At 33.7% G+C, this 12257-nt stretch overlaps 1 protein-coding gene across 4 annotated transcripts in view; it reads left to right on the plus strand.

Moving 5' to 3' along the window:
• Positions 1 to 12257, plus strand: part of Alg9 (alpha-1,2-mannosyltransferase Alg9) — a 242119-nt gene that overhangs the window by 144787 nt on the left and 85075 nt on the right. For all 4 annotated transcript variants that reach the window (XM_081769334.1, XM_081769336.1, XM_081769337.1 and 1 more), the window contains one exon: positions 5870 to 5986. In XM_081769334.1, the coding sequence (XP_081625460.1) occupies positions 5870 to 5986 (117 nt within the window). The remainder of the gene's footprint in view (positions 1 to 5869; positions 5987 to 12257) is intronic.

Below are 12257 nucleotides of genomic sequence, written 5' to 3' on the forward strand. Positions count from 1 at the left end.
ACAATATGGGTTTCGGAAAGGTATGTCCACAATTAAAGCTGTTGAAAAAGTTGTATCTGAGATGCCTTTGAAAACAGTTCATTCGCTTGCGCAACATTATTAGATTTAAGTAAGGCTTTTGGTACTGTTTCACATGAAATATTGATTCAGAAATTACAGTATTATGGGGTCAGAGGAACTGAGCTCTTATTGATCAGGTCCTATCTAGAAAGTAGAAAACAAGTTGTGTGTGTACGAAATAAACAGCCAAACATTCTTGAAATATTAACAGGAGTGCCACAGGGAAGTGTCGTTGGACCTTTTCTATTTCTGGTACATACTAACGATTTACCTGACTACTTATTAGAAATCACTTTATGTATGCCGATGACACTACATTTATAAGAAAGATAATAATATCAATGCAATACACACGAAAAATAATGAAGCAATAGATAAATCTACTATTTGACTGTTCTACAATAAATTACATTTGAATCACAATAAAACAGAGAAGTTATACTTTCATCTCAGGTGCTCCACAACTGATACAGAAGAATGCTCCTCAGTTAATCTATTAGGGATATACTTAGATATGAAATTAAACTGGAATGTGCATACTATGCAACTTTGTAAAAAATTATCAAGGGCAGTATATGTGTTACGCAAATTAAAAGTATCTGTAAGTAAAAGTCTATTAATCACTGCATATTATGCTTTCTTTCACTCTCACCTATCGTATGGCATATTATTATGGAGTAATTCTTCCGGGGCACAAACAGTATATAAGTATCAAAAAAGAGCGATAAGAACGATAACAGGAATTCCAGAGAGAGAATCTTGTAGACATTTTTTCAAAGATTTTGAAATAATGACCATCCCGTCCTTGTACATATTATCGTGCCTTATGTATATCAAAGAAAACTGTACAAATTACGTTACTCGAAGTAGTGTTCACTCACACAATACAAGGCGCAAAAATGAAATAGATATTCCCCATGTGCGGTTGTGCAAAACGCAAAATAGTTATAAATATATAGGGATGAAATTGTATAACTTATTGACCCTTAGAGTGAGAAAAACAGATTAAAAATTTTACATGTTTTTGTAAAAAGTGGTTGTTAGAAAAGTGTATATATAGTATTTCAGAATTTCAGGAAGAAATATCAGAACTAGAATAGAAAATGAACGAAAACTTAAATTTTGATGTTGTCTGTTACAACATCATGTTGTTTAACGACAATAAATAATTCTTGTTCTTATTATTATAATTTTACCGAGATATTCGAAGAAGTGAATCTGTGAATATGATACCTAAAAACGAAGTTAAGAGGGAAAATTTGCCTTTAATCATGGTTTAAGTAATCATAATTTCCATAAAATTAAATTGAGATGATTTAGATGATTTATATGAGTAATTTATGTTATTGTCATTTCCATCAGTAATTCAGTCCTTGGACTGGCTTGCCACTGTGTAGAGCAGTGTTTTCCAACCGGTGTGCCGCGAGGAAATCGAAACAAAATTATTAATTCTATAGTAACCAAATTGCAAAACATAGGACAAAATGTATATTTGTATTTCAAATTTCTATGAACCTCTTCAATGGATAAAATTACTGTTCATACTAACACCAAGAAATGGAAGCACGTGTACGGTATGCGTCAAGCGAATGTACGTAGAGCGCTCATTCGCACGTAAATGACAGAACAACACATTGTTCAACAGCTGTGTTTTGACTTCGACACATTGCAAGCGTTGTGATTGCAATAAAATGGACTGGTTTGTGGTTAAAAAAGGAAAGTTAAGTGACGAAAATCAAATGGGTATTTCTGCTTCCACCAGCTCTTTACAGATTACTCCACGTAAAAGTGTTGTACATCAGTATCAGGAAATGTACTTATCACTTGGTTTTAAGTCGACTGGAGGAGATCGTCTACGCCCTGAGTGTGTCGTCTGTAGGGAGCAATTGTCCAATGAAGCAATGGTACCAAGTAAGTTAAAACGTCATTTTCATACTAAACATGCCAATTTAAAAGATAAACCGTATAAAACACAAGAAGCATATGCTTTCGCTGAAATAGTTGCTAAGAAATGAAACCCCATACAACAGCATAGTCTGTAATTTTACCCGTATGTTCCGAAATTGTAAAAATAATGTTTGAGGAAGACTTCGAAAAACAAGTAAAGAAAATTCCATGTCAAATAATAATATTAGTGAACGCATTCAAGACATGTCAAAATACTATATAGAATTGCTCCATCAGGTTGAATTTTTTTCTATGCAGTTGGACAAGTCAACTGATGTCACAAATCAAGCACAGTTAATAGCATTTATGAAGTTGATTCATGACGAAAGCATTATTGAACAATTTTCATTTTGTAATGTGCTCTCCCAAACAACTAAGGACAAGATATATTTGATTTAGTAAGTGATTATTTTCATTCAGCAGGTTTGTCTTGTTTTTGCACAAATGTCACTCCCTCTATGACAGGTTCTCTAAAGGGATTTTGGCATTAGCAAAGCAAAAGAATCCGGAAATAATACTTACACATTGTTTTCTCCATAGAGAAGCACTTGTTTCAAAATCACTTGTTCCTGAACTTGCAGAAGAATTAAATCAAATGGTAAAAATGGTTAATTACATAAAAGCAAGGCCTCTTAAAACAAGATTATTTTCAGATCTATGTTCTGCGATGGATTCTGAATACTAAGTTGCTTACTCTCACAGAAATGAGGTGGTTGTCTCGTGGTCGCGTATTATTAAGATTTTATACCCTTAAAGAACAACTTCTCCTATTTTTCTGTCAGAAGAAAGTGAATAGAATATGCCGATTTCCTTAGAGATGATGCTTGGTGCAATAAAGTTGATTTGCTTGCCGACATATTCCGAACATCATTTTAGACACATTGTCTTTGTTGTCTACCAATATTGAGATTGAGAAGTATTTTCCTACGCTTCAGTTGACTTCATTTGACTGGGTGAGGTACCCCTTTGCGCCTTTTGTCCTACAGTCAGCAGAATTAAATGTCCAGGAAGAAAGTTAATTGGTCGATGTGAGGAATGACCGAGGTTTGAAGCTCCAGCACACAGCAAGACATGCATCATTCTGGATTTCTCTCCGGAGAGAATATCCTGTTATTTCTACAAAGGCTGTGAAAGTTCTCATTTCCTTTTCTACATCCTACTTAAGTGAAGCAGGATTTTCTGCAATGAACACTATCAAACCTAAGAACAGGTCACAACTGTTAAATCCGGAACACGATATGAGAGTTCGTTTATCAACTATCCGTCCACAATAATTGAAAAAGTTTATGAAGAAACATCAAGCTCCAGTTGCATTAATTTTGCTTCGTGCACCAACTTGTTTTACTTATTTTTGAAAAAGTGCGCCCTTCATATATTATTAAACACTTGTAACCTTCAATAGATATTATTGAAAAATTGTTACATCACTAATGTTATTGAACAGTTCTAACCTTCTCATAATATTTAAAAATTGTGACGTATATTAATCATGTTAATAAATTATGAGTTTCATACTGTGTTACTTTCCCGTATATTTTTAATGTTGAATAAAGTATATGTTATAGTTATGACAATTATTGCTTCTTTATTGTTGCAGACTATTTCATAATTTGAAATTTTAAAATACCATTCAATCCTTTCGACAAAGCAAACATGTATACAAATTATGCACATTTGAGTTTTAAAAGTACAAGAGATTTGTTTGTTCGTTCATTATTTAGTGATCTTCCTTCTTAGTGAAAGGTAGGATACAGTTTTCGAAAAGGAAAGTGTATTTTTTTAAAACCTGAGTTCTATATTTCATTGCAATTTTTTTCTATTTTTACATTAGAATGAAAAATAAGCATAATGATTTACCACGAGGGAAAACCAGTGATAGAGCTTTCTTCTCTGGGTGAAGGAGATCAGTAATCACAGATAAAAGTTCTGCGATATTTTATATTTACAATTAATAATATCTACGAGTGTGCCGCGAGAATTCAAGTTACACTTATAGTGTGCCGCAAGTTGAAAAAGATTGGGAAACGCTGGTGTAGAGTATCTTCCATGTCGTCCAGTCGCAGGCTTTTTGTTTCATCTTATTGTATCTTGTGCAACCTGTGTTTTGTACGTTATTATAATGACTGTTAATTAAATTGTGCATCGAAGATGCACAAATGTACTAATATCTTTTTGTGCAAATTTTGTAGAAAACGTATTTTATATTATTAAAAATGGAAGAAAATGTAATATTATTTATAAATAGAAGTTCATTACAGTATTTCAAAATACCAATTTTACGCCACGTACGAAATAAAGCAGGCCTTTATTTACATCAGATTATAAATTCAAGAGTATTCAAGTAATTACTTGCAGAGCAATCCGAAAATACACACTTATACGAGAATAGACAAACCAATGGATGAATTTAGAAGTTTAGCAGTTCGGAACTTCACAGTAGCTATGTCTCAGCGAATTCCATTTGAACAACAAAATGTTCTGGGGATGTCGTGTGTGCAAGAGAAATACCAATGGACCTCATAGGGTTAGAGGGTTAGTCAGGAATCTGGGGAAAGAGATCTTTGAAGAGGAACTTTAAGGTTCATTGCATCAAAGATAAAAGCCTCTCCACTGGATGCTACCTTCTGTCAAGCCAAACCAATTTGGATTATTGCGCATCAATATGAGATTTTGTTTTACATAGTATTTTCTCACCAACTTCTTAACATTTCGCAGAAGAGATAGCGCGATTTGCGACACTGCACTACAAATTCGAGAATTGAAGCCTCCCTCGGATAGATGTGAAATTGTTGTAGACGCGTATTTTAACAAATTCCCAGAAACATACACACACAAATAAATAAATAATAGTCATGGAGTAAGTCAGGTAACCAGAGTTCCATATCCTTTTACCTATGATCTTAGGAACATAATGGTGTCTATTAGGAGATAACATTATGACTGGTAATCAATTAAAAAAAAAAAAAAAAAAAAAAATCTCAGTTGGCAATATCAGCAGTGGTCCGCACATTCCCAGTGAGAACCCTGAAACTGAAACTCAGTTACTCAGTCACAACGTTAGGTGTCCATATTACGTATTTTTCTCCTCATGTTTCTCCGCTGGTGAATAGGACGTGGAAACGCTATACTCTGTCCAACCGGCTACTAAACGTAAACCCGTAGACTCCGTAGGGTAGGAGTTTCTGAGATAGCAGGTAACAATGCCGATTGATACACAATTCTTTCAGTTATTCCAACATTTCTTAAAATTAATTACTTATTTTTGAGAAACCTGATATTATCGACATAGTGGAAATACCTGAGGAAAATACAACTTACCTATTTAATACGACATGGAACCATCGTTAGTTGTAGAACAGCTCTGATTCGTCTTGAAATGGAAGCATGTAAATCATGAATGATTGAAAGAAGATTGCTACTCTGGACTTTGAGCTTCAAAACCAACTACAAATACACAACAGTATTGAGATCTTGGCATCATGTGGGTCAGACGAGGTGTTGTAGTTTATCCCGTTGTTCATAAACTACGCCTTCACAGCTCCAATGCGTGAGTTGCCGCTTTGTTATCTTAGAAACTTGCGTTATTGGCCGGAAACATGTGTACCATAGGATGTATGAAGTCACCTAAAATTCCCGCATAATCACTGGCAGTAATGCGTATTGTGAGTGTAATCACAGAATCCGCAGCATTATAGAGCTACTGCCAAGTTTCACAGTAGAAAGGCGACAGTTCGAAACATAATCTTCTTCTAGAGTTCGCCATTCGTAAACACGGCCTTTCCTACATTAGACCATGTTGTTATCAAAATAATTTGTGGTAATTCGATAATGTTTAAAAGTTATTGTTATTTTTATTTTTCAGTTCTTTGTCAAAATACTTATTACGTCTAAACCAAGGAATCCTGCATGTCTACCATATTGGTTGTCTTTAATGCCCTTATATATATGGATAACAGTATTTTTCCTCCAACCTCATAAAGTAAGTAATTTATTATATTTCCTTTATTATATGTCATGATAAAACACTCATATAATGTTGTATGGAATTTGATTCATAATTTAGTTTAGACATCGATTTTTATTTGTTATCAAACAGATTATAGTAAATGTCTAGGTCTATAATAATATTTGACACCCATACTATATGAATATTCATTATAGAACTTTCGAGAGTGTAAACACCTTGTTGTTCGAAGAAAAAAGAGAGACTCGACCGAATTTTCATTCACACTTGTAACTTGTTTTTCCGCTTTTACATGAAGGGACATGATAGCTTTAAATCATTGATTTATGATCCAGTGTATGACGTACTTTTCATGATGATTAGGGTTGGCAAAAACCATGGTTTTTATTGAAAAAAAAAAAAAACGGTATTTTGGTTTAAACCATTTTTTTTTTTTTTGTTTGTTTGTTTAAATAATTTGCTGTATGTATTTAAATCACAGATGGGCAAAAATAAGTTTGTTTTGCCTTGGTGTTATGCAACAACCGGGTTATGTTGGAAGGGGTCACGTAAGCTTAAAGCGGAATCCAAACCGCTTCTCGGCTTACATCTGAGAGAAATTGAGCTCCATTTGAACTCAAAACCGGGACTAATTGGCCACAAATGCGATACGTTTGGCGACTCACTCACAAAGGACTCCTGATAAAAATACATTGTACTGATCTTTACATACTTGTTAATATAATTGTCAAGAGTCATTTCAGAAGGACAAAAAGATAAACAGTTGCACAAATGAAACCATTTTACAGAATTACATATGGGCAATTTCAAAATACTGGAGAGTACAGAAGAACTATTTAGTCCAAGTTGGTTCATTACGACTTTTATTAGTCCAAGTTAAAAAAAAAACACGACGACTTAATTTGTATATCAGTAAGAAAAGTGAATAAAAATACGAATTATATTGAGTCCACTTTGACTCAAACCCATTTATACATAAATAGATACAAAAAATACTTCTGATTTCAATAAATGTCTCTCGTGGGGTTTCTATGACCCCCTCCAAAAAGTACGGCATTTCGATGAATGCAGTAGTAAACATCATTAAAACGGGCCAGCTTTTTCACTACTTTTTTGTGATATTCTATCCCGATTCGGTCGTTTTATGGTTTCATACGTTAAATTAAGATTATTATTATTATTATTATTATTATTATTATTATTATTATTATTATTATTATTAGTAGTAGTAGTAGTAGTAGTAGTAGTAGTAGTAGTAGTAGTAGTAGTAGTAGTAGTAATAGTAGTAGTAGTAGTAGTAGTAGTAGTAGTAGTAGTAGTAGTAGTAGTAGTAGTAGAAGAAGAAGAAGGGGGTCTAGAAACCCCTCAGGAGTTCGTTGGATTCTGTTCTCGACATAAAATTGGCAATCACTTCCACTTACCTTTACCTACTGCCTTCACAAAAATGTGTACGATATTTTCTTAACGCTATCAACTCATTTCTCCTGTAAACCGTCCTTTTTTCACTAATTTTGGCCCCCCATTTCTAAACAATTACCTTAAAACGAAACAATATTTAGAATTTTTCTTTGACTGCAATTGCATAACGATAATAACAAACTATAAAAAATCACAAAAGAAACATTCATAAACCTATTAAAAAAGGAGTTGCTTTTGCACTATAATCTCTTTGAGTAAAGAATGGGGAATTTAGGTCTGAATATAATACGAATAATACGGGAGTGAAACGTGATAACCCACAAATGTATGTTCATCAAGATTTTACGAACATTTACACTTTTACGAACATTTTTCGTTTTTTGATTTAAACCAGTTGATTTTATTGAAAAAAAAAACCAAGGTTTAAGCCATGGTTTAAACCGCCAACCCTGATGATGATATACTGTTTAAAATTGTGCTGGGTCTGCGGAATTCAAATGTACAAAATAAATTTAATTTAAAGCAACATTTTGCTACTCAGTACTCTTAACTGGCGTATTCGATGCACCAGGATAATTAATAAGTAATAAGTTACCTTTTTTCAGAGAAAATTCGCTATTCATTTATTTTAAAAAATCTTTGTTATAAATACACACTGCACTACAACATAGCTAATCAACCATCTTACCATTTACATTCTTATAACTTAAATTAACGTTTAACAGACTTGTTCCTCTGTTGTTGTTTTAAATAATAGTTAGGGAATTTTTGCGAAAATTTGACTGAATCCAAACCCCAATTTGACAATCTATAGCTCGGAAATCATCCTACATGCCGTAATATTTCCTATCGGTGTTAACCTTCTTAATGTGTACTACCATGCCAAATTTCGTCAAGATTTTTTTGTCGATAATACAAAACCAAACTTTGATGATCTTTTGGAACCAAAGACCTGCACACCATAATATTTCATATGCATACTAGGTTCGTCAAGGTCTACTACCCATCAAGTATTTGATCAAGATCGGACGAGTCTCATCGATTATGTACGATATATATATATTATTTAACAATCACCAGATACAGCTCAAAGGCCATTTTTTTGTACTGGATATCTAACAACAAGAATAACAATGGAAAGGATGTGGGAAGGTATCCGGCCAGGGCCTATTTAGTAGGTACCATCCCGGCATTTGCCTGGTAGGACTGAAGAAAACCCTGGAAAACTCCAGTCAGGATGGTCGGCAGCGGGAGTCGAACCCACGACCTCCTGAACTACCACTTGAGCTACTTCGCTCGGTGTGTATATGTGCTATCGTTGTAATACTGTCTTCAGAAAAAACAAATGAAGGACAAAAGGAAACGTTGCACAACATATGGTTGCTACTTCATTGTTAAGAAAATTCTGATTTTTTTGGATATTATTTTGTTCATAAGGGCTGTCTCTCCCTTTCTTTTTTTTCTTCGCCTCTCGCATACTTGGATCCAGTTCTTCGCTCCCTTTTATGCGTAATTGGATGTTTCTCTCAATATAAATGCTGGAGACCAGGGGTAAAAATAGAGTTAAGTGTATGTATGTACAGAAGTTAAAATTGAATCTGTATAAAAGTTATAAGATAGAATGAATAATATACAAAAAGTGTTTAAGTTTTTGCCACAAATCATCACTCTATCCGTATGTGTCTGCTCAGATATGCGTGAAATAGAATGTGCACGAAAAAAAAAAAAAAAAACCTACTTAAAATCTCATTACCGGTACTTGAAAGTTTATCTAAAAAGAACACGTAATATGTATCTTACTCTACATATACTTGATTCACTCATAGATGTAATAAAAATTTTTACTTGAAGCAGGATGAGGAAACAAACTACTTACACGAAATTCAAATAATCAGTCAAAGAGCAAGAAAGCTTACGTAAATTATTTGTCTGAAAATAATAATAATAATAATAATAATAATAATAATAATAATAATAATAATAATAATAATAATAATAATAATAATAATAATACAATGTGAAATGGTACACACATACGCTTACAGTTTATATCAACTCATAAAACTGTATCATGATTTATTTTAAAGTCTATCTTATTCTACACACACACACACACACACACTTGATTCAGTCAAAACATTATATGAAAGTACTTACCTACTACGTAGTCAAGGAAGAAGTCATCCTCTTGCACTGTTATGTATTTTATTTTCTCTAGGTCCATTTTTCCTAAAGTGGGGCGTACGCCCTACTAGGAAAAAATTATATCTTTTAGGGAAAGAGTTCGTGATTTCAGGTATGTTGAACAATTTATGAAATGAAAAGACAGAGGTTCAGTATTAAAAATGATAGAAAAATAATAAAAAAGTTCTCTTTACTTTTTAAAGGACATTTAAATATTTATATAAATATAGAAAAGATGGTGAAGAACCCCTTAATTTATGATTTTATTAGCGTATTGCGTTTATCTATTTAGAAATCGTTTTTACCATTAAAATAATATGAATTGTAACAATAATTGTGACATTTTGCAAAAAATAAAACAGTGTATCTGGTGTCGAATTAGAAACAAATTCGGCTGCAAAACTATGAATTAAAGAGATCGTAACCATCCCTTTTATAAATCCCTAATGACCAATAGAGCAATATTTGAGCTGTTTCGAAAATATACTTTGTTACAAACATAACACCATATTTTGTTTCTGTTTTTCTTTATTTCTGTATTAGCGTTTTACTGTATTTTTAGGGTTTTTTTTTTTTTTTTTGTACTGTTCTTTGTACATTTATTTCTTTCAGTTACAATTCGCTTGAATAAAATGAGTTTTGCAAACCGAAAAGAGTTGACAGTGGGGGACATAATGAATTTAGAGAGGGCTGTGTGGGATGTGGCCAAAAAGAGATCGGGTGCTACTGCTGTAAGCTTCACTTGGTTGGAAAACATACTTTACATGACATCGCGAAGTTGCCGAAGCCTGAAACTACAAAGAAGTTTGATTAGATAATGAAATAGAGCTGAAAAATACTTTCAGCGATGGGGAAGAAGCTTTAAGACATTTACTGGAATTTTGTTGTTGCATCCCCTTCCGACTTCTTTATCAGCTAAAGAGCAGAAACAGTTAACATGGATTCACACATTCGTCGATTTTCAGAAAGTTGACCTTTGATGGACCCCTGAAAATAGGAAAAATATGTTATTAATTGATTTGCAGAAAACATTTTTAACGTTTTTTAAAATCTTTGATGTATCTGTAGAAAGCAAGTTGAAAAAAATGGAATGTAATTACCTGTTTTTTTTATATATATATCTTGGTGGGGTGGAAAACATTTGCGTTGATTCTCTAGGGAAATTCCTCTGTTGTTTTATACATGTATTTATTTATATGATTGGTGGATTGAAAAATATTTCGTCTGTTGAAACATACCACTGGTTTAGTTTGAACTCCTCCTCCTCCTCCTCCTCCTCATTCTTCTTCTTCTTCTTCTTCAGGGCTATAGGTTATTGTGGGGAAACGTTTAGAGAGAGGAAAAAAAAATAAGAAATAATGATTCGGATGTGGTTTTCCTTTTTACTGGGGGGGAAGGGGGCTACTTTATTTATTTATTTATTTATTTATTTATTTATTTTTTTTTTAGGTATGTATCTATACTACGTTGTCATACCTATTGTTATTGCTACGTCTTTTTGTATTTTAGTCATGATCGGTTGTCTTTGGTTTGCGAGATATATATAGGAAATTTAGATTGCGATCTAGCATCGATATTTGTTCAAAATAATTTCTCTCATTAAACTGTTGTGCTGAATGACAATTGAAAGTGAATCCTCTCTTTAGATGTAATTCTAAATCTCTAACGTACAAGTATGTGCCCACTACTCCAAAACCTACAATAGGAATGTAAGATTCCAGTTTGTTTAACATCTATTCCCAATACCATGTTCACCTGTAATTTATTTAAAAATGGTTGAATCTGTGTCGAAATACGAAGTATCAGCGAATGATTGAATATGTGTCAGACTACAGAATGCGCATTTGAAATCTTTCTAGGTAACTGTATAATTCAAATCATGCTTGAGAGTTTGTAAACAGACTATCACTATTTGTATTTTGAGATTGCACTAGGATGCTCTTAATGGAAGGCTCTTCTCATATGTGTGACGAAACACGATGACCTCCCCACCTTCTCGCTCAGAATGAATTCGCGCTGCTTTGGACAGATGCAACTGTCATTGTGGTGTATGAACTGTGGAGGGGGATAATGTTTTGTCGCTGGGCCGAAAATCTCTCCCAAACAGCTGGTTTTGGGAGTACACGTATAATTTTTCCAAGTGTGTGTATTGTGTCGCTGGAATTATATTGCTGCCAAAATTGAGTCGCTTTAGGGAGGGTTATGTTGTAATCCTTTACGACGTAAGTGTAGGTTTCAATGATCAAGAAGCAGTATAAAAACGAGGGTGGTGATATTCGCTTGACTTATTCAAGAATGTGATCAGCAGGTATAATAATTGTATTCAAAAATATGATCGGCAAGTATAATAATTATGTGGTCTCAGGGTTCGGTTCTTCAACAAATGGGACAGGAACACGGGTGTGCACCAAGTCACCATCAGGATGCAGGCGAAACTTTGTAGAATGGTTATGCAAGATGATACCCTGATTCAAAGACAGACGGCTGATGTATCTTTGGGTACTATCAATTGCACTTTGCGCCAACAACGAATCTTGAAAAGGTATTCAAGGGTAACGGTCATCATCTTACCGATGCGCAGCTGTAACGCTCGTGAGCTATACGAGCGTCACTAGGCAAAGACAGGGATGGCGGCACATCACTACATCGCGTTAGTGTACCTTTCCGACTGCTTCAAAGCAAG

Source organism: Thermobia domestica, chromosome 8 (genome assembly GCF_964235325.1).
Source record: "Thermobia domestica chromosome 8, izTheDome1.hap1.1, whole genome shotgun sequence".
Taxonomy (NCBI): domain Eukaryota; kingdom Metazoa; phylum Arthropoda; class Insecta; order Zygentoma; family Lepismatidae; genus Thermobia; species Thermobia domestica.